Source organism: Pseudopipra pipra, chromosome Z (genome assembly GCF_036250125.1).
Source record: "Pseudopipra pipra isolate bDixPip1 chromosome Z, bDixPip1.hap1, whole genome shotgun sequence".
NCBI lineage: Eukaryota > Metazoa > Chordata > Aves > Passeriformes > Pipridae > Pseudopipra > Pseudopipra pipra.
The window spans coordinates 68521427-68545511 of record NC_087581.1 but is presented as its reverse complement, the minus strand read 5'-3'; the positions used below and the strand labels follow the sequence as shown (position 1 = coordinate 68545511).

Below are 24085 nucleotides of genomic sequence, written 5' to 3'. Positions count from 1 at the left end.
TTTTTTTAAATCATCAAATCTTGATTGTTTCCATGTAGAGCAGCCCTAGCTTTGTTGGGTTTTTTTGTGGTTTTTTTTTTTTTAGTCTCTGCAACAGAAAATGTTTCAAGGGAAACTTTACATGCGGCCTCTGGTTATCCTGAGAGTTACCCCCAGTAGGGACTTTTTTTATTGATTGATTGTTGAGGATTTTCAAAAATTTTTCAAGCTGTAGTTTTTCAAACACATCTTCTGCACATTACAATAAGACAGACGGTTCAATAAAGCATTTTCAAGACTGTTGTTCAGTTGATTTTCTTTGGTTTTGATGTATCATGCAGACAGTTCTGTTCCAGAAATTTCTGCAGCTGTTTTTAATTCCAGCTGTATATTCCAACACAAAATCAATTCATGTAGACATCCTGAGTGATTTACATAAGCATGTTTTGAAACCAGACGCTTTGGCCAGTGATGAAGTACACAGTCCTAAACTCTTCACAGGTAGGTGAATTCAAGATTGCACAGACCAAGATGCATTTAAAAGAGGCTCTTCTCAGGTGTGGTGTTATTTTGTATTGGTGTATGGCTGGTCTCCAGAGGATACTTGGATTGCATGACTTCCAGACTCCACTCTGCTTGCTTTGAAGGGGATGCAAACCAGTACTATCCATGCTTACTTGGAGACTGAATGTATGCTGACTTGGGTTTAAAGGTATCCTTGAGCATCACATCAACTCGTACAAATCTTCAGTTGTTTGGGGGTGGAGGTTTTGAGTGTTTTTTAGGTTTAAAAATAATACAAAATGGCTACTTGGAAGGTATTTTTTTGAGTAGTCTACCAATTCCTATTTGCGGGGAAGTGTTTTTCCTTCTCAGAGTGAGCTTTGTCAGGCTAGTATTTGTGGGGTATTTCCAAAACATTTATTTTCAGGGTGCTTTGGGCTGCAGTGAAAACAGCCAGCAGCAGCTTTGCAGCAGACTCCTGTAGAGGGTTGGTTATTCTTCCATGTGAGGGGGCAGAAAAAACAACCCCCAAACTACTTCCCAGTACACAACATGGACACCACCCTTCCAGAAAAGGGAACCTTAGTACTTGGAATTTGCACAGTTGTTGGATGCAGTGAAACCTGTATTGTGAAGGGGTGATTAAGGTCACTTAAAGAATCACTGGCAAAGGGACCAGCAAAAGCAATTTTGATACAAAAAAAGTTCTGTGGCCACGTTCACTCTGTTACTACATAGAAACACAAAGGAGAATTTGATTGGAGTCAAACTGGAACAATGTACACAGAGACTGGGGATGCAAAAGGGTAAGGATGGAGAATGCACTCCCATTGAGTCGGGAGGTTCAGAGTGAGCCCCCTTGCCAAACTTAGCCTTGGAATTGCTCAGTGGTTTACGCCTAAAGGATTTGGCAGCACTTAATCACTGAGTAATTTCACAGTCACAGAATGACTCAACAGGATTTACTACAAGCAAAAGAGTAGCTTAATTATGACTCTAAGATGACAACGTTGGTGCTACACTTGCTGTAGGGCACTGAAATGGATTCACACACACACAGACGTGGATGTTTGCACCTGTGTGTGTGTGTGTGTGTGTGTGTGTGTGTGTGCAAAGGTACCTCTTAAAAATTCCCCCTGAGTTCAGTGAAATACCATTGAATGCATTTCTCCGTGGGCAAAGGGTTGAGCCTTGGGCAGGGGGTACCAGCCCAGGCCCTGTTGTCAGTTTTCATTGATGGTCTCTGAGCTCTCAGACCTCTGGGTTGACGAGCTCCCAGAGGCATCCTGCTCCAAGAGAGGTGCTGGCACAGCCACTGTGGCCCAGGGGAGTTCAAAGGGCCTCATTTGGGATCCCTGTTCATAGGGTTGCAAAATGCTTGGCTTTAGTCATCCATCAGTTTCCATCCTGGCCTCAGTCCAGGTCAATAATTTTCCTCAAAAGTCCAGTAACAATAGTATTGTTTCACTCTGCTGTGATTCAGACAAAAATGAATTTCCCAGGCTACTAGCTAGAAAACAGTTTGTTAGGCAGCAGAAATTCCTGGGAACAGGCAGTGTTACTGACGAGCCAAGGGGAGCCTGACTGCCCGTGGGCAGGATGTGCAGCACCACGGGCGGGTCCCGAGCTGCTCACAGGGGGTGTGCTGGGCCTGGAGTTGTGCCCGTGCACTGAGCGGGCAGAGGCACCCCCAGGGCACCCCCCAGCTGCTGGTGGGACACCAGAGCTGCGCTGTCAGCAGAGACCGTGCCAGCCTTCATTCCAGTGCAGCCTCCGGCTGGTAAGGACTGCCAAAGAGCCTTCTCTGGGGCAGACAGAAGGGCACACAGTCATCCCAATACTTCATAACAGTTGAAGGGATTGGAACAAGGGTGTTGAAGGTGGGAACAAGTCTGAAAAGCTGTTTGGAATATCACTCTGGTCCGTTTTTGTGTCTTGTGATCTGTTTTAATCAGAGGTCTGGTGGGGTTTTTTTTCTGTTTGGGTCAAAGCCAAAGAAAGACATCACATGTGATAGTGAAAATGCATTTTAGCTTGCATCCACCTCACGTTTTACTTGGGGTTGTGGTGACTGCCTTCATCAGTTTCCTGGGACTCTGAGAGGGTGGGGGGCTGGTTGTGTTCAGGGAAGTTGGGAGGTTCCATTCTCTGTCCTTAGCTCAGGGTGGGTTTGCAAGACCTCCCTTCTCGGCACAGAGTTGTGCTCCCTGTTAGCTTGTTGGCACAGAAACCAAACATCCAGATGTGTGCACACCCGCAGGTGAGACGTGTCTGTTGTAAAGGAGTAAAGGCAATTCCGTGCCACCAGTCAGAAGGCCCTGGGGGCAGAGAGGTGCCACTGGCTCCTGGGGCTCTCGGAAGACCTAAACCAGGAAAGCACTGGGTACCTTCAGTATGTGAAGAGTTTTCCAGTTACATCACTGAATCTTTTCCCTGACGTAGCTGACCTTCACTTCTGCTCTGCCTGCTTTGCCAAAAGGACACTCTGCTGTTTTGAGGCTGTTGTTTCATTTCAGCTCCTAAGGAACAGGAGCGAAGTACGGATGCCCAGCACTGGTGGAACCCCCCTCTGCGGTGCTGTGTCCTGTGCTGGAGGCAGTGACCATGCCCTCCCCTCCTTGGCAGCCCTGCAGTCCTTGCAGTCAGTCTCGTACAGCCCTTCCTCCAGCCTTGCTGCTGGCTCCTGCCTTCCAAACACAGCGGGTACAAACGTGCTGGCCTCTGCACAAAGATTTATTTGCAGGTACTTAACACGTCCAGCACAGGTGTTCAAAAGTTACTCATGGATAAAAATGGAAAAGGAGAACGGAACCATGCAGCTTCTGGAGTGTGCTTCCACCACACAACCTTTAACACAGCAGTGGCCTTTGCCTCCTGCAATATCCAACACAACACAAGGATAAGCACACTTAGGATGTGGTGGTAAAAGTAGGGCCCTGCAGCTGTGGGGCGTGTAGGAGAGGTGCCATTTGGAAGATGACCTGCACTGCTGCATCCTCCCTGCTGGGCCAACAACAGTGGAGGGGTAGGATGAAGGTGAGTGGGCCTCAGTTCCCCCCTGTACCATGTGAAAAATAAGGGAGGCAGTGCTGGCCTTGTGGGAGATGATGGGGAGGGGAGGCCAGAACAAGGGATGCTGATGTGGGTCTCGGCACATTGGGGGCTGGGGGAGCTGGGAAGGGAAAAAAATGTATAGGAAAAGTTAGGAGAAGTTGACAGTGTGGGAAACAACAGGACAGGCAGAGGGAATGGTGGTCAGAGGCAGGAGACACTACAGTCATGCCCAAGATGAAGAGGAGTGACTCGGGTGGGATGGAGGAGGGCAGAGGACCAGAGTGAATCCCTGGCAGGCAGAAGTGAGGCTGTGGCAGCTTCCTGCCTCTACCATCCCTGTGGCCCAGGAGTAGCCCTGGGACTCTCCTGCCCTTCCCAGCCAGCAAACTGGGCCCACCCTGAGCCTCTGCTCTCCTGTTACTGCTGCTGCCACCAGGGCACCCTCATGCTTCTGCTCTCCTCTTCCTTCTACAGAGCAGCCCCTGAAGGGCTCTGTCAGGGCCTTTGCACAGCTTTCTCCACCCCAGCACCACAACACTCGTGGGCTCAGTATCTCTTGGTGGCTGTTGCCTTTTCTTTCACAATGTTTGCCCGTGTCTGAGACCACCACCTCCTCCTCCCCCAGATGCCAGAGCTGCTCACCAGTGCAGAAAGAAAGGACAGTTGTTTCTGTCCACATGAGCAATGTCTTTCCCCCCTCCCTTTAGCTACACCTGTTGTGAAGCTTCCATTGGCACAGGAAAATTGTCTATTTTGGTCACTTAGCTTTGGCCCTTTGAGAGGCAAACTACGCCGTGCACCTCAGCAGCCAGGTGGGATGCTTCCCAGCAAAAGTCAGGTTTGTTGTTTCTGAGGCTGCTGCCCACCTTCCCCTCACCTTCCTCTGCAGAGCCCCAGGAAATGCATTTCCATGATGCCACTTCTCTGTGTAAGACGAGCTGACACCAAAGCTGCCCAGGTAGAGCTGTGCTTTGTAAAAATGTCTGATTTTTTTCCCCAGCTGTTCTGTATACCTGCTTCTAGGTGCATTGAGGGCAAGGTTTGTTTTATCCATGTTATTCCCACTCCACTGGGGTCCCTGTTAACCACCAGCTGGTGTCATCTCACACAGCAGAACAGCACTTTACGCTCAAACCAGCAACTTCTAACACAAACTGTGCACTGGTCTAGTTTACAATCAAGTACCAAATAAAGGACAAATAAGCATTTACATTTTATATAAGCGTTTATTTACAACTTGTTTAACAACTGTACACTCTTCTATCACCTTTGAAGCATTAGTGTATTTGACTGGGAAAAAATATTAAACCTTTTGATTCCAATTATCATTACTGAGTATTTTTTTTGTCTATATACAGGTATGTATATTAATACTGCTACCATGACAATCTGGTAGTTACACAATTTGTTGATGAACTCAAATGGGAAATTAATGTTTTGACACTCTACGAATCCATTTTTTTACAGAAAATATATCACTGGCAACTTCACAAACAGTTACTTTGATAATTGGTCAACATTTAATTCAGGACTGTCAAACAAGCCGCTATTAAGAAGGTAAGAGAGTTTTCTATGCAGCACAAATGAAGTTAGTAATCAGAGACATGCTGGAGATCACCTCTGAGTTGAGAGCTTGCAACCACTTCATGACAGAGATGCCAGGCTAATCTAATTAAAGTAGCCAGCTCCTTGCTGAAAGTTACTGGCTTCACCTGACATCTCTCTGTTGCATTAGTAAACTCAAACAACTTTTGTCAAGCTAAACACACTTACATACAAATGTCATCAAGGCTCAAGAACAACTGATATTTAGTCTCTAATCTGCACAGACCACTTGGAGAAATGAGGTACTGCTCGGCTTCACATTGGGACACCTGTGCAGGCGGGTGCACAAAAAAAAGCATCCCCTCCCGCCCCGCACAGAGCCCTGATTTCAGGGATCCTGCACCCAGCCTGGCTTGGGGCAGGGTGTGGTCCCAGCCGGAGCAGCACTTGCAAATGAAAAACATACCATGCCTTTAACACCCAACTAAAAGAAGTTTTACTAGTAATGCTTGCCCTGACACATAACAAGGGATCAATGGCTAGGACCTGGAAGGACACAAATCTGCTGACTCAGTCTGATGAAATGCTGCTGCCTCTGCTGTAGGAATAGCTGACTCGTTATCACCAAACCCCAGATCCTGGCTGCAGGTCACGTCAGACTTCACTGTCCCTGGCCCTGGTGGACCAGGAAAGACATATCCCCATCTGAAGTCTTTACGGACAGCTGCCAGCCAGAGCACCTGGTAGCCACAGGCTCACCTGTCAGGTATGGCATTCAGAAGGGAAAACACCACACAGTTCTCACTGGGATCTTAATGCTTATCCTTCGCTGTCCTGCCTGGTCTGCTTGGAGCCCATTCCTACCTGCCCTTCCCTTTGCCAGGCAGCACCGACCACAGCCCCTCTGGGGGGGCACACAGTCTGTCCTTCCTCCACATCATCCTGCACAGCCCACTGACTCTGTGGGATCAGGATCCTGAGGACTGAGCACAGGCAGCTGTCTCGGCGCACGAGCTGCGGCTCTGTCCAGAGCCCTGTTTGACAGGCCAGGGATGAGGCAGGCACTGAGTTTGTGACCAGAAGGGACTGCAGAGATGAGTGGACACAACACTTCTTCAGCCTGGAAAACAGGGCTGGTGGTTCTGCTACCATCTAAATAAGCAAAACCATTCCTGGAGGCAGCAGAGTACATATCATGCTTGTGTTTCTGCAGATTAAGATCCAGGTGAACAAGAATGGGGTTTCCCTAGAACTGGACTTAATGTTCTCAGCATTCAGACTCTTTTCAGATTTTCCAGCAAGTCCTACGGCTTGAAAGCCCCTTTCCCTGTTTGTTATGTACTAACTTCTATACAATAAACCTCTTAACTTACAACACTACAGCACTCCCTCGTCTTCTGAATCTTGCCAGTACTGGATGTCCAATACAAAACAAAGATACAGTAGTACAAATGTGCAGATCTTTAAGAATATTAAATAAGCAGCTTTTTAAATTAATATAGGCAGTACAAAGCATTTTGAGTTACACTGTCTACATATGGCAAATCTTATAGCTAAACTTCATAATACAAAGAAAAGCCAAGCTAGTGCAATTGGAAATTAAATAGCTAAGACTGTGATAGGAGAAAAAAAAAAAGGAAAGGAAAAAAACCAGTACAGGTGAAAGACAAACGACCCAAAATATAAACTGGCAAGGACAGTCTGCATAATATGAAAGTGTAGATGACTTTCATACTTATCTCCATTCATGTTCTTTCCTCAGATTGTTTTAACAATTGTACACAGATTGGAAAAAAAAAAAAAGTTTCTGATATAAACGGACAATACAGCTCAATGTAGAGAGAAAAATACAACAGCCACAAACTACTGTGTATATACATATTAAGGAAGCAGGCAGTGCCTGTGAACAAAATACCACCCGGTAGTTTGACTGGCTCGGAGATTATCAGATGAAACTTGCTTGGTTTTCTAAGGAAGATGGGATCGCCAAGCAGCAACTCATTAGTCATTTCTCCTGGTAAAACACCTCCTTCGCTTTACTTTATTTATTTAAAGATTCAAAGTGGATCCTTTAAGGGTGCAGGTGCTTTGAAATTTTAACAGTAACCAAAAGGCCTTTTTTAGGAACTCATTAAGACTAGATTTTTATAGTTCAGTATATGAAAATGTTGCAGGAAGTCTGTGTGTTAATACTGTTAATCAGAATTAAATAAAGTGGACAGGCGGAAATAAGATGGAGAGCTGACAGTGCTCTGTCAGTTTGCAGAATGCCTCCTGTTGAGTTGTGAATACTGGATTTCCTCTCTTCTAGCCTCATAGGAGACCTTTTGTGAAGAGAAAGAGTAAATGGAAGCGGGAAATGGGAAAGCCACTTCCCAGGATGGTAAGCTTCTCTGCAAGTAGATCCCCCTTTGAAATCGGATGGCCATGAGTCTTAAGTGTAGAACTGGTTAAGTTTTGGTTATGCAGTCTGGACAGAAAAGCAAGTCATGCACTGAACAGTCCCTGTTATAATAATGCTGCAGGTCATGCAACCACATCACTGCAAATAAAAGAATAAAGAAGAAAGTTAAAAAGCAGATAACATATTACTGTTGAAAAAAAAAACAACAGAGAATAGAACAGGTATTTTTCAGAGCAGTTTAGTAAGGCTGTCTCAAGAGTGGTGCAAATTCATGGGAAAACATTTTTGCCAGAGCAACTCTTCAAATTAACAGGAAGGTTACAGGCCAATAACTGGAAAAAGCAACAAAACAGCCTTGAGCAATATCTAAATTTAGCTCTAATTCAGACAAATTTAAACAATTCTGAGTAAAGTCCTTCAGGGCACCATTCTCATCTACTACAGCTATGGAAACTAGGTTCATACAGCAATGAGAAAGTCTCAGGCATTCCTGCTGTCTGTGAGTACAACAGTTAAAGAACCAAAGCAATATAAAGTGAAAGGTGCCTGTCCAACACTGCACGTGGTTACGCATGAAAAGACAATCAGGGTCACAATGACTGTCTGAGTCTTCCAGCTCTGAGCACCACTGAAGACTTTGGGCATTTCTGTTTCATCAGAGCTCATCTGGTGCATGAGGCTACAACTCAGCATCACTGCTGTGCTGCACTGGCAAGTTCTGTTTACTGCAGGCAAATACAGGTTGGAATTGCAAGAAAATGATATGTACTCTTGTTAAAGTAAAGCTGAGTAGGAGCCACTGAGCAGTCCAAAGAGCACATCACAATGCTGCAGAAGTTCGGAAGAGAATTGGAGAGGCTGACATATTTCTCCATCCTTACTGATGCACCCTCTTTCTTGGGCATTGTGACCAGAATGGACTGCTTTACTGACACAGCCATGGTGCTTTCAGCTTCCCCAGGGCACAGATGTCCCTACACAGCATTGGCACAGCACTAAATGGGCATTTGGGTCTTTGCATTGCAAAGAGCAAACTGGCTTCTCCAGACTGAAGTCAGAGCCCGTTTCTCTCCTCAGTTCCTTCTCCCTTGTATTGCACTGGTCATAAATGATTCTAAGAATGCTTCTTGTGATGGGAAAGTCCAGGTTAAATAGAGAAGAAAGAATATTTATGACAAAGCTGCTTCAAGTCCTGCAGCTTGTGTATCCCTCTTTTTTCCCTTCTCATTCATCCACCCAGAATACTAACTATAGACGAAAACCAAACAGAAACATAGAAACATGTATCAAATGGAATAAAAAATTTAACACATTCAAAGCAGACCTTGAGGGTGTATTTTGAGCAATCACTGTCTGTTAAGCTTGCTTGGCACTGCTTGGGTGCATAAAGTTACAGAGTTCAGGATTAATAATATGAAGATCACTGTAGTTGTTCTATAAAAAATTATAAGTTCAAGCTACGTAAGCAGGTACCTATTCTATTGTGCATAAATGAATATAATCTACTCCTTTAGTCTCACACCTGGCTATTATTTAGTTCAGACTCACTATTTAGTAGCACTTCAAGTGTCCTGTTGCACACAGGAAGTGACACTGGAGATTTCTCTTCGAGTAAATAGTACTTTTGAGAGGTCTTGTAAACTCAGGACACTGTATTATCTTTCAAGGATGTAAAAAAGTCATCTGTCAGTGCCCTTTCCTGACTAAAAATTCTAATCTTGTTCTAAAAAAAAAGTTGGCTGTCAACTTCTTTCTCTCTATTTTAAAGCTACCTGTCGAGGCAGCAACACTTCAGAAGACAAGAGAGATGCAAGACGTGAGGGTAAATTCACTGAGCATAACCTGTCACTGCATCTCCAGCATCTTCAGAAAGAGAGAGTTTATACAGCAGATAATGTGTGCCTATGGAGGAATGACAGAGAGAATAGAAAGCAGACTACAAATTTTAAAAATTGTGGCTTTATAATGTAATCCTTATAACTATTCCCAAACTTTACCTATACTTCTAAATAAAAGCTTTAAAATCTCTCTCAAAACCACCGATGGCTCCAGGAAATAAGTTTACTCTCTGGCTACTAACCTTTGGTGACTGAAAATAATAATCTCTTGTTTTACAAAATTTCAAATTACATAATTGATGTTACATTCAAATCCAAATAAAAAAATCTGATGGTCTCATTACGACTATTTTAAAGCCCCATAAATATTATTACATCATTTGGTATTTTTCTCTTAAAACCCTGCTCATTTTCATGATCAGTCTAACAACACGAGCAGGGCAACAGAACAACTGGCCTTTAAGGCAGGTGTAATCATTGGGGATTCAAGTTCCTTTTGGATAACAAACTGCTGTTTGCCTGGGGAAACCCTTGCTTTTGCAGTGTTTCTGGTTTGTGCCATGCTATGGTAGGTTAACAGTTCCTCAAAGTGTTGGCAAATGATTGCTTTTGTAACGACTAAAACAAGCACGTTCCTCCTTCTGAAATATGCTATTCTAACTTCACCCCTTTGCATTAGGACCTCTCTAATGCAAAACAATGAATAAAGTCACCACCAGAAAGGAAAGGCTTCCCAATTGTCCTAGATTTCCCTCTACTAACAATATTTTTCATGTTGTATGGATCAGTCTCTGAGATCCAAGTCAGCAGAACAGGAGCAAGAAATTTTTATCCGACAAATGGAATCTGCTTCCAGTCTGCAACTGGCACACAGTGTAAAGGGGATTGAAGGATATTTAATTTTCCAAATGACTTCACACACACAGCAAACAGCAGCAGAGGAAATTCCTGATTTGCCACCAGAGCCAACTAATACAGAGATATATTTCAAGATAGTCCTTCACTACCTTGGTAAGGCCCCAAGGTGAAGGTTACAGTCTGGGCCTCAGTGAAGTTGACACCAACACCACTCCCCAGCAACTAACAGATGGGGACTTCAGCTGTAGCAGTTAGTATGAGTTCCTGTTGATCCACTGACTATAATCTGACACCAGGACAATTTGTCTGGAAAACTGGCTTGGCTATACCGCTGCACCATGGGATTTGTCAAGTTTTCTAAAGCCCCTCAATCAACACTCATTCATTACCTAATTCAATGAGCTGATACATTTTAAAAATGAACTTTATGTCCCAATATTTTAATGAATCCACAAAAATAAAGTCAAGAGAAAACAAAGCTAAGTCCTCAACAATTCCAAATGGTACAGTGGAGCTAGCAGTAGAGTCAGAATTTCCAGGCTTTCACTGTACCAGATGCAAGAAGTCTGAGGTTGCTCTAGCTGGCAATGACAGTTTCTGCCCTGATTAAGTAATCAGTTAAAATTAAATAATCAGTTAAAATTAAAAATTAATTAAAAAAAAAAAAGGAGAAAAACCTAGCTCAAAAAGCAAAGGTTCTTTCTCATTACTTTTAAAATTAACACCAAAATGCAAAATGGTGAAAGATACACTGCTCTTCCCATTTTTGTATTGAACAGTTGCTTGCATCTGTCTCCTCCATTTTCAAACTGAAAAAAATCACACCTTATTTTCAGTAATAGCCTGCAGGGTCACTGACAAGCTTCTGCTACTTTTCCAGACTTCCAGAGGGAAGAAAGATCACAGGAGTAAGGCAATGCACATCATTCATGCCAAGATATCTTTTTGATTCCTTAAAAGTGACAAACTGGAGGCATGGCTGGGATCCTACCTAGAGTCTCACGGCTGCTCCAAAAAAAAAAAAAAACAAAAACATGACTTGAAAGTATATTCTGACATAGTAAGCTTTTTTAGCTATTTATTTATGCAATAACAGTTGAGGAAAACACCTGCAAAATTTGCTAAAATTGGTTTGGAGATATTGAAGCTATTCACACAATATTAATGCAAAACACAGAGTCCACATTCTACCTAAAACACGTGTGCAAAAACCCATAAGAAGTCAGTACTGCATAGCTGACTTTGAGTGCAAAAATACCTCCCTCATCAATCCTTGCAAGAAGCCAAAATGTTGGTCAAGAACAACAAAAAAAAAAATCCCTATACAATAAGTAAAATTCAGATCCTGTTTTGCTTCATAATAAAAAGAAAAGTTAGCCACATTCAGGACAGTCTTCCTCCAAATCACTAACAGGAAGGAAATCAAACGGTGACACCAAAATGTTTTCCAACTACCAAATCTACAAAAAAATGTCAACACATCAGGACAATTAAATCCCTAAAATTCATCCATGAAAGGATGATTACATGTTTTTAAGTGTATAGTCTAATATACTAGAGAACCAAGGAAAAGCAAGAGCTACCTGCACATGCCAAAATACCAAGGACTTTAAAATTGCCAAATCCTTTTAAATTTTCTTGACAGCTTGCACATACCACCTACTATTTAAGATGATCATAAAGCAGTAATAGGAATATTCACTGTTAATTCTTTCATACACAATGATTATAAAATTGCCAGTGCCCCTTACAGAACAGAAAGCCACAGAAAACTTGCAGAAGCATTACTGCTAACTCGGGTGACACTGGAACAGGACAAGTGCTTTTGCTTATTTAAGCATTTGCTTATTTTCAAAGACAGAATAAAAGGCATCCTGTAGCCACTACGTATTTATTTCATTTTGCAATGTGTAAAGCTCTGTGCTCCAGACATTTGTTTTCCCTTAACACTGTGGGTGGAACACACAACCTTTAAATTAGATTACTTCAGTTTTCCTAGCACTTAGAAAATACGTGTTATGATCCAAGTGGCTATGTGTTGCTATCAAGAAAGGGAACTTGAGTATTTTTTCTCTGTAATGCCTGATTGGATATGCTAACAACTTAACTCCCCACAGAAGTATACAAACTGGACTGCACAGACATTCTTTAAGGTCAGAAACTAAGCTTCAGCTCTGAACAATGAAAATATTCATCCATTTATCTGTTAACTTTTATTGGCATTAATTAAAATCTGTCAGAAAGATTATTCTGGGCAGACCCTCAGCACAGTGCTCAGCAAAGTCCATTCATGAACTCAGCTGTTTCATCACTGCCCTAGAGAACCTTTTCTCTTCAAGCTCAGTTGTAGGTTTGTTTTTTTTCTGTAGTGTATCAGGACAGGATATAGCATTGCTTTAGCAATTACCACAACAATTTTGATGTAAACAGTCTTTATTGCCTCAGGAAAAAAGTATCCCTAAAAGCTTTCTAGAACTATCCAATGTAATGAGAGAATTCTGTTTTATAGCTTGGGTTTATTGCTTATATTCTTTTATTACTGAAGATAAGACAAATAAAGAACATTCACTGGTGGCTCACCTATATATGTGTTTATTCCCTGGAGTTACACTCCGAGCTTCTTCTTTTTCTTAATACCACACTACTTCCAAAGCTACATAACAAGCAAGGAAAATAATGAAGCTTGAACCCTTCGAATAAAGAAGCTGTTCTTGTGAAAGAGGAGGTTTAATGATGTTTACCACTTGCATTCATCCACACCCAAAGATTAACAATGGATGTATGCAGCAAGTAATAGAATTAAAATGCTAAAGAATAAGGAATTCCTTAATGCAGAACAAATGACTTACTGGAACTGGACAGCAATCAAGTATATTTCTGTAAGAGTGCAGTACATTTTTACGTTTTTATATTCAGCAAAAATTCTGGGAAATACCAGAATTTCTGCAGGTTTGTAAATTCTCAAAAGACATAATGATTGTTCACTTGCCCAACAATCACTGTGGGCAACAGGAAAGTTTAGATTCAATATTAGTCTTGTTTTGCTCTTTGATGCTACATAATGATGCTATATATGCTTGAAGGGAACTACAGAAAACACTTCAGTGTCTTATCTTGAGGGAAAAGGAAAGACAGACTCACAAAGCAGAAGAGAAAAGCCAAAAACCACCAAGAAGCAAAAGAAGCCACGAGAGATTGGAAAGTAAAAGCAAAAGACAAGGCCTCTAACCAGCATTTGTTCATCTCCTAACTAATCATCCAAACTTTGGAGGCAAAATGGTAAAACAAGTGTTAACAAAATAAAAGCAACTAATTGTATTTTAGTTTGCAGATCATGTCCTAGTTATTTTAGACTGTGCCTGATTAACAGCAGTAGGGAATTAAATTTTGACACAAAATTAAGAGATAAAGATTCCTGTTAAGGTCACATTCCTTTCTTTCACAAATACCCTTTGGCAGTTTAGTAACAGAAAAGGCCAGACGGATTAAAATAAAAAGGAAGCTTTAGGTATTCTTAGGTTCTTTCTCTGATATAAAATGCTGTAATCTCAAACAAGAACATCAACTGATCTTACTTGCTCCTGTTCACGCACAGCATGTGGCAAACAGTTCTTCAAATTACTAGAATACATTTCACAACAAGACCAATGAAAGGTGTCCCACAAAAACTGTAGTCATCTTGCCAGATAACACACACAGCATTCTGTATCTCAGTAAGAGACAGCAAAATGAGTATCACCTCACTGAGCTACAGAAATTGTCCTCAACTTCCTTCACGTTGTTACCTTCCTGCACACGAGAAACTCTGCAATGTCTTACCTAATCCTTGCAACCACAGCTCAGACCTGTCATACCCTGAATAAGTAAAGAGAACTTTCAGAAAACCGTCTTTTTCCAAATGTGAGGAGTAAAGCTACATTCAATCAATAGAATTCAGTTTCTGTTTTGGGGGGCAGTGGATAATCAGAACTGAAAATTATTTTCAGACACATGCTGAATGTATTTCTTAGCCTAGACTAAAGCAGATCATGTACTTGAGAATAAAACAGCAGTACCTAAAAATGTCATTCATCTGTTTATTACCCTTTAATCTAGGTGTGCTTGTTTTAATTATCCTTTGCTCATTCTACCCAACTTGTGAATTAACATAGACATTCAGATGATTAATAAATGCTACTATGTATTTTCTCTAAGGGGATTTATAACAAAATGTCTTCATTTGGGAGGGCATTAAAATAAAGTAAAAGAATAAATTTATAAACCAACTGCATGTGCATCAGGGTCCAAACAGTCTCTAAATGAAAACTATTTAAAACTAAATTACAACAAGATGTATGTATATGGAAGTTTCAACCAATATTCAGGTTCTCTGTGTCCAAAAATTCTTCAACAAAAATGATAGGGAATGCAGAGAATTAGTCAGGAGAAAAAGCACAACTTGGTAGGAACAGAACCTAAATAGGAGGAACCTCCATCCACCCCACTGATGAACAAGAAGGTACTACAACAATTAAGAAGCTACATACTCAAAAGGCAGTACAACAAATCACAGCCAGTTTCCAACAAAGTCAGCAACAAACTCACCTGAAGGCACTGGTACCATTAGTAAGGCAACTGATACAATTATCCCCAGAATCAATATATTAAAAGCAAGTATTTTAGTAGGGGATGACAACTGGAATACATTAACAATATTAATCGGGGCCTTGATCCATTATGTGTTGCTCATCCATAATTATAAAATTTAAAACAAATGTCCTTTTTAAATGGATGATGCAGTAGCGTATTAGAGCATTCTAAATATTTCTCCACTTTTTTAGAATATGTATTTAAGTGTACACTTGACCAAGAAGAGTGGAACAAACCATTTGAAAATATTCATCTCTATGAGCAAAAGAGGTAACACCAGTTGATAAAGAAAAACCTGAAAAAAATCATCCTGCTTCCCTATCAAATGCCAAGAATAAGAACAAACTTCGCATGTAGGAGGTTTAAAAAGAAAAAAAAAAAAATCATTCTTTTTTGCATTGGTAAGTTTTGTAGCAGGAAATATATTTCACAATAACATTATATTCTAATTTTGCATTTCTGTAATGAGATTTCAGCATTTTTCTGAAGCAACGGGTTAGCACATGAAATAAAAAGCCTAATTCCCTTTGAACAAGAACAGTCTTATATAAAGCATAGCAACCCTTATGGCACAAAAGTACCAACTGTGACAAGAAATTTACATTGTTACATGGTCCACATAAGGCTTTTCATAAGAGACCAGGCTTCATACAAATAAGACTGTTATGATACAGCACTCCTCTAGATGGTTTTAAAATTTTGGCACATTCAAAAAATGCAGAGAGAGAGAGAGAGAAATGGACTTCAAAAATATAAGCAAAGGGCATTACAGAACAATGAGAAACCATAATAAAACCCTTTCCTGAACTGTAAAATAATAGCAGTAACAAGGGAGAAAGAGAAAGGATGCTGGTTTATTTTCCTTGAATGTTGTCACTTGCAACAGAAGTGGCCTGGATCACAGGGCAGTTTTCTTTCTAAAGGCAAGGCTTCTCTACCTTGCTGTTGCTGGCTGAACATGACCAGGGTAAGATCTCCTTGTGCTCGTGGCTTGCCTTTGTCTAGCCAGGAAGGACTGTCCTGAGCCTGTACTAGCCAGTCTATCTTCTGCTGCTTTTTTGTGTAGAGTCATCCCCTATGGACAAAGAGAAACTTCTCAGTGAATACCAACACATAACACTGATCAACTTTAATCATTTGCATTTTGTTTATTATCTCCTTCTTCACCAACCCTGACCACCCTGAATTCCATACACAAAGCACCACATTGTCAAGGATAAAGGTAACGTATTCTCCCCTAACACTCAGTGTGGAGTTCTTCCCCCTCCCCACCCCAATTGCTGTCCAGGTTTAGAGCAATTGTCTAAGATCTCAAGATATGGTTCTCCACATAAACTCACGGCAACCAGACAATTCTTTTCAAAAGGGCTCCTCCCCCTTATCCCCAGCTTGTTTAGTATGTTGAGCTAGAAAAGTAATTTTCCTCTGAAAATAGTTTAGGTATCATGGTCCCCTTTGAAAATACCAGCTCATATGTCAGGAGCACATCTTGAAAGACAGTATGTTTTCATGAGGCATAAATGAAAGCAGGAAAGCTGTGATGGCTTGTGCAGTTGTGTATAAAAGCAGAGGCTAATTAAAGGCTTGACACAGACAAAGCTATCAGAGATCATCTCAGTGTTCATGACAGGTCACTGAACTGCAGGTCTTAGCTCAGGCTTGTCTCCTGCTTGTCAGTGGGACTAAGGTTATAAAACTGGTCAAGGACACTAGTCACCTGAACATGCCTTCAAGTATGTAAACAATTCAAGCACTCTGCTTTTGGGCTTGCCATTCGTGGACGTAACAAAGAAGCAGAACAGCAAGAAGGAAACTCTTCCGAGGGAATACAGAGAGGAGGAATTTGAATTTTATGGTGGAGCAGAACAAAGCATGGAAGTTACACAGGTTAAAGAGTCTTTCTATATGAAGAACAGTTGCAATGCAACAAGTATGCCAAAGGGAAGTCTTGAACACATTTGATGAAGGTGACAACTCTCCCAGCATACAGGCCTAGCAAAAGATGTATGGCTACACAGGTCACCTCTTCTATTCAGATTTACTGTTTGAATAATTTAGGTGAGGGTCTTGCTGCTGTCCTCAGCATCTGTATGTGGCCAAACTTGCTCTGAAGTTAAATGGGTCATTTTTCAGAGCACTTAATGCAGCAAGTAAGCTGAACTGCTTTGATAGTGCCCCTTCATTAAAAACAGCAAAGAATCAAAGAGGAAAGTAAATTTGAGCACTGTAATTTTGTGTAATTGAAGGTCTGGGATTATAGAACACTGATCTGAGCCATTTCTGATTTTAAAACTTGAAAATTACAAGCATGTTCCTTTTAATTTACCCCAAGATTATCACAGGAACATACTTTTATACGGTGATAGCTTAAAATTACTAAAAAGTATTTGTTTCCGTGTTTGTGTGTTGGAAAATGCCTTCCAACCAAAATTACTGTCAATGAATGAATACTGTTATAAACAAGCCATAAACAAGTAATATTAACATCTTCTTTCCTCTTTTTTTTTTTTTTTTTCCAAATAAAAAGTTTGGTAGATTCTTACCATATTGTACCAGGCACTAACAATAAATTTTTCCTCCATTTCTCTTTGACTTTTTGTTTTCTCATATTCTTTCTACAAAACATAAAAAAAGCATAGATTTAAAACCAAAGTATAATAAAAGTGTTAAGTCTCTAACTAAAAAAACAATGATCATCTGCCACAAAACACAAGGATTACTACCTCCAGAGAATGAAACATTCTGTCCCGCTCCTGCAACTGATTTTTCAGTGCCTGAATCTCAGGAGCAGCACCCTGGTTCTGTTTAGGATCCAATGTGCGGATGACCTGTAAAAGAAAACCAGTTTGTCTTTCACTAAATCCTGAAAAAGCAATCTTGTTAAGGATTAAGGACCTTTTAAGTCAGGTTAAGAAACAAAAATGTGACTTAAAACACATCTACTTCTCTCATTAACCATGATGCATTTAAACATCTGAGGAATTTCTTCATGGAAAGAGTTGTTAAACATTGGAACAGACTGCCCAGGGAGGTGGTGGAGTCACCATCCCTGGAGGTGTTCAAGAAGCAACTGGACGTGGCACTTGGTGCCATGGTCTAGTTGACAAGGTGGTGATGAGTCAAAGGATGGACTCTATGACCTTGGATGTCTTTTCCAACCTTAATGATTCTATGATTCTATAAAAGCATGCTATTTTTCTAAGAAAATACATGTTAGACCTGAATGCACTTTGCATAGTGGAAGAGTATAATGACTCTACTGATCTTCACAAAAAAACCCCACCAGAAACCAACAATAACAACAATAAGAAATGGAAAAAAAATTATTTTTTTTTTTTTGACAAAAAGATTACAAAAAGTTAAAATTGAAAAAAAATTATTTGTTTAGATTTCCTGAAGACTTTTGAAACAGCTCACAAGAAGTCATTCAGGAAACTACACAGAAGTAAAGGAAGACACGATTAAATTTTGCCAAATTAGGAACCTACTTGCAGATTCCAATGTAATGACACGTATCCAATGCAAATGATACTACACCATGGTCAGATGAACAAAGACACTGATATGCTTTTGAGAAACTCAAACAAAATATCAAAGTATAGTAAGAGAAGGAATGTGACTGTGATTAAGAACACAATATTGTAATTTCAAAGCTGGTAGTGTACCCACACCCTCAATATCATACTTAAATATTAGTCACCTTCTCGACAGAAGCATGTGTTAGATAAAGGCAAAGGGAATGCTGAACATCATCAGTTGAATGTAACAGCTATGAAAAGGTGGTATAGTTAAAAAGATCCCTTTACTCGGAAAAAGCATCAATAAAAGAGTCACAAAAATGGGGTAAAATCTTCTGCAGAATTAATCCATATTAGGTACCGTAACAATAAGAAGATACAAAGAACTCACTGGACCTTCCTTCTCTTTTACTTGTTAGTAGTGTGTATACAGATAACTCCTTTATTTTTACTCCCACAAAGTGCACATGGAATGCAGTCTGTCAGAGCAGGATGATCAACATGAAACACATTGACTTACACTTTTGGCCTTTTCCAAATACTTTTTGTATCGTTCTTCCATTTGTTTCATTTCCTCCTCCTTCTTCCGTAAAGCTTCTTGTAATTCTTCAATTTTAAGTGCTTTATGTCGGGAGAGGGACACATTGGAAAACATCATCATTATATTATGCATATTTTAATGTTTTACAACAGACATTTAAGACACAGCTAAAATATATTTCAGTTAAGAGAAGCTGACATAAGGAACCTGATTTAGCAGGTATCACGATTTTAATTATTGAACAGCTCAGAAACACACTACAAATGTGTACTCCCATATAATCTCATAAGACAGCTTTTTTTTACACAAATTTTGCTTTTTGAAATTATGAAAAATAAAGAGAAATGGAATAATCAATAAATCTCTTTACTGAACACACTTAGAAAACTAGTTTACTAACAACTTACAGCTTCTATAATATCTTGGCATGTAATAGAGACAAATATGATTTTTCCTATTTTGTAAGAGGAATAATTCTTACCAGGCACAACTCTTGCTTAAATCTGCTAAATTGTAACACTGGACACAGTTTATTAGAAATATGACATATAGAAATATAATTTTCTCCTCACATTTTCTTAAACAGCAATGGAGACCAGTAGGACAATTTCATTGCACAGCTTTTTCCTGCGTTGGTATAAGTGTATGTCGAGCCACTACTACTTTTACACCTTTATACAACTTTTCAGATCTCAGAAAACTGTATCTTTTTCTGATTTTTCCACCACCTTGTTACGAATGAAATCATTTTACCACAAATCAAAAAAACTGCCATCGGTTACAATCTTTTAAGTTGTTCTATTATAAATAGTCCTGGGAAAAAAAAAACAAACTACCTCCTTCATTACTTCTCTGGAAAACATGTAGCAGTAAGGTTCTAAAACCCAACTAGACTCTGGGTGCTGGATACCATCTGAGCAATATGATATATATATATATTACAACATATTTTTGAAAACACACTGAAGGAATATATATTGAAAGTAAAAATAAAATCGTGATGGTAGAAAGGATCTTCTAAATTAGGGTCTTGTGAGACATGACAGTTCTGAACATCTGAAGTTCAGTGGCAGTTATGACAGTGACCTGATATTTCTATGACCGTTGTCAGTGGGGGTCAGGATTAGATGATCTCTAAGGTCCATTCCAATCCCTTAACGTTCTGTGGTTCTATGATTTCTTACTACAGTGGTCTCTAAAATGGTTCTAACACTTGACGTGCATGGGATAACATCTTTTTGGTCACCACAGTTTTCAGAGAAATTAATAACATAGATGTCACTTCCACTAAAAATGTACATTTTGCTTACCTGACACCTCCTTTAGGTATTAAAATTAAAGACCTTGCACATGAAATACTTTACAAAGAAAAGAAATGGACTGCACAGGTAACTCACAACTGTTATTGCATCTTGGTTCCAAATCTTCAATAATAGCTCGTTTCTTCTGTAGCTCATTGTTAGCTTCATGGAGCTTCTCACTGTTGCAAACCACAAAAGCACATATTGTTTTCCCAATATTATTACTGTGCTTGAATGACCATTAAGCAGTACAGAAAATCCTCAGAGAGTGATACATTTCTGAGAGCATGATTGATTTTTTTGCTGTAGGGCATGAGGACAAGTGACAGTGTGACTGTGAAAATATTTGTTAAGCAAGATGAAAAATATTATGGTCTATGGAGAACTGCAACAGCAAACAGTTTCTTTAAGTTAGAACTTAAGAGTTAGTTGTACAGTGAGTGCCTAAAATGAATACTGATAACAGAGATTACACTGAGAAAGAATGGCTAAACCCAAAGGCAACAGAAACTTTTTTCTGCAAGACAGTCAAAAAGCAAACATCTCTTTGCATTTTAGGCAAGTAAAAGATGTGCAAAAATAGTGCAACAAAATGATAAGACTCCCTAAAGTATTACCTTTTGCGCCATAATATATACTAAAGAGTAAACAAATTAATTTTGTTTATATATAACATGCTTTCCTTAGAACAAAATTACTTAGTCCTTCAGAGCAAAGATTTACACAATGTTAAGTAAAGTTTTCTAACCAACACAAAATGATATTTTTTTTCATTGGTCTTATTGCTTTCACAATGGCTCTGTATGAAATAAAAATAGAATCTGAACAGCAGATTCCCAAACATTCCTGTGTTATCTAATTTCTCTGAGCTGTATATTTTCCAGATCCAGGATTAATGACTGTCTGCCTTCCTTATCATACGGAAAACACACCATTTCAAATTGCAAACAAAATAGGCAAACAGAAATACTTACAGATGTTCTTCAAGTTTCTTTTTCAGAAGAATTGACTAAAACAGAAAGTTAAACATTTTATTTTAATATATTGTGAAGCTTTAGCATAACTTTAAAATTATTTTAAAACATGTAATTTTGACATTCTAATCAAAATACAACTTTTTTACTTCAGTTTTAGATCACAACTATAAAGGACCTTCTGTGGTAGCAATCTTTCTCTCCACAACTGTGTGACTTCAGCAAAATTAGAATGCTTTAGAACTTTACTAATATTTCCCCAGGAACTAGATCAGTAAAAGCAAGATCCATAAATGACAAAATTCTATTGTTTTAATTTGCTTTCTTTTGTAATTAGACTTGGTAAATTAACCTGAAATTGAAAAGTGCAGCAAAATTTGCAAGAAGAGCTATCCTACCAACATTGCACTGCAATTTGCATGAAGACATGTAGCAAATTAGTTGAAGTAAATTTCCATCCCCATAGAAACCAGAAGGAGTAGAGTATTTCTGACTGAAGTATAGCAGAAATTCTACCTTTTCTCTGTTTCTTATCTTTACTGATTACAGACACATAAAAATTACCATACAACTTACAGTGTTCCACTTTCTGGTTAAATCACATTTAGATAAGCTCTTTAAATAAAAGCTTTGAGGAAAATTTTAAATTTTAAACTCACTTCATACACGGTGAGTATCTTTCAAAAAAAATAAACCCAATAAATGTCTATGAACTGAAAGTAGTGTTAAGTAAATAGAAAGCCATACTCACAATAGCCTTGAGCAGAAGCCCATGCCAAGAAACAGAGATGACATTAGTATAAAGCAAAACAGCAGCCAACAGAAGAAACTATTTAGAAAGTCATGAACAGAAAAAGTTAAAGCTATGTACTTTTTCATGCATGCGCAATTTTTTCCTCTGTTCTTATGAGCAATTTCATCCTGTAACATTTTCTAAAACACATCACTAAACCCAAAAATGTAAAAATAATAAGGAAGCACATTTATAAATCATTGTGTTTAAACACAGGATTTCAAAAGAGAGCAACTGCTATTTTGGAAAGTCATTTTAAAATAAAAATCATACAACCAACAAAGCGAAGGGAAACAAGCAGTCTCTTGGGCTACAATAAAAATTAAGGGATGCATGTGTGTGTTTTTGTGGTGTGATGCTGAATTGTGTTATTGCCACACTGATTGAATACAAAACAATGTAGAACATTTAAATCTGAACATGTCATTTTGGTTTGTATTTATCCAGTACTAATCATGCCTGAGGTTTAGCACATGACTGATGGTCCAGATCACCATCAAATTATTAGATAAAATCATCGACAAAATGACTTCACTGTTTTTTCTCCAATGCTCTTTCAATAAAGGTTTAGACACCTTGCTAATAGAAATATTGCTTTTTAGCTTGGCTATACTTCAAAATACTGTCTTTGATCACATTCCTGGGGGGTGTTTTTACATTATTTCAAATGAGATTTTCTTATTGCCACTATAAGCAAGGTGGAGAGCTGTAAAAACAAGCCAGCAAAACTCTATTGATTTCACAGTCAGAAATTTGTAGCAGTTAAGGATTTGCATGTTTTGACCATGTGGCTTTTTAATTTTCCAGTCCTCTGAACAACTGTAGCAACATCACCATTTCTGTAACAAAAAAAAATATTTGTATGCATCTTTCTCGGTCACAAACCATTTGAACTGGCATCACCACTTATATCTGATCATTCAGGGGACTACTGGTTGGTTAGGACAGGATAGGAAAAAGTTGGAAGCAGTGCCCATTTCCCTAATAAAAACTGAACTCAGCTTTTCTTTTGCCGTCCTTCTATTGCACTTGGGTTTAGCTTGGCACAGACACAACTACCAGTCCACATTCACTCCCCTGCTGTACTTCTGCACTTGTTTGCCTCCTACCTGCACTGTTGTGGGAGTAACCCCTCTCCCACCCAAACAGATCATGTTCTCACAAGTAAGAAACTAACTGTGATAAATAGCACTAATTGTGATAAATAACTAAAAGAAGCAGAACTGAGTTTAGCCACAGCAATTTACCCAAAAGACAAGATTAGGAAAAAGACTAAAACATAAAATGTGTAATTTTACCCACCCAAAGATCCTGTATATACTTGTAGCCAGGTAGATAAATTCAAATAAATTACTCTAAAAATGGGCAAACATTACTCCTGGTTTTTTTTGCAGCCTCAGTAAGCTTTAAGGACTCATACACAAATCTTCTGCTTCTACAATGTAATTACTATAATTGTTGTTATATCATAGGAAGTTTCCTATAAAAATCCCAATCTAAAAAAAACAAAAAAACCAAAAAAACCCAAACAAAACCTTTATCTAATTTTGACGCAGCTTTACATTTAACTTCATTAAAATGTTTTATCTGTTCATAATAGAAGTACATATCTATAACAAAACTGTAAAAATCAGCAAATGCACGCTTAGTAATTTGCTTTTTCCTCCAGCTGCAGCCAAGTTCCACTTACAAAACAGCAGAAGAAAATACTTATTACAGTGTGGTTTTAGGAAACAGGTATCCAATTGCTATCTTTCTTTTGCATTAAAAAAATACTGAAAAAAGTCTTTTTGCTGGAAATTTCTTTCATACTTAAAAAGCCAAAGAAACAGGTCTGTCCACCTTTTCAGGACAAAATTTGGTTTTGTTTTATATGTTAATGTTACAGGCTAGGCTCTGGCTTGAGGCTAAGCTGACTTAGCAGGGTAAGGGAAACTGTGGGACATCAGAAAATTGCTTGATGAAACTGGTAAGGCTGTGAGAAGATGATGAAAGTGACAAACAACACCACAAGGGATGGTCAGATTTCACAGATGTTAAGAGTAATCACAGAATTGTTTGGGTTGGTAGGGACCTTTAAAGGTCTCAGCCAAATTCCCCGCAGTTAGCAGGGACATCTTCAAGGAGATCAGGTTGCTCAGAGCCCT

At 39.3% G+C, this 24085-nt stretch overlaps 1 protein-coding gene across 5 annotated transcripts in view; it reads right to left on the bottom strand.

Moving 5' to 3' along the window:
• Positions 1-4743: 4743 nt before the first annotated feature.
• Positions 4744-24085, bottom strand: part of HOOK3 (hook microtubule tethering protein 3) — an 83212-nt gene continuing 63870 nt past the window's right edge. For 3 of the 5 annotated variants that reach the window (XM_064642054.1, XM_064642051.1, XM_064642055.1), the window contains 8 exons: positions 21897-21974; positions 21146-21180; positions 20268-20350; positions 18850-18950; positions 17535-17639; positions 17355-17426; positions 15750-15886; positions 4744-7624 (listed from right to left, as the gene is read on the bottom strand). In XM_064642054.1, the coding sequence (XP_064498124.1) occupies positions 7609-7624; positions 15750-15886; positions 17355-17426; positions 17535-17639; positions 18850-18950; positions 20268-20350; positions 21146-21180; positions 21897-21974 (627 nt within the window). In that variant the 3' untranslated portion in view covers positions 4744-7608. Of the gene's footprint in view, positions 15887-17354; positions 17427-17534; positions 17640-18849; positions 18951-20267; positions 20351-21145; positions 21181-21896; positions 21975-24085 lie in introns of all 5 variants that reach the window. The other 2 variants (XM_064642052.1, XM_064642053.1) reach the window with 2 other exon arrangements.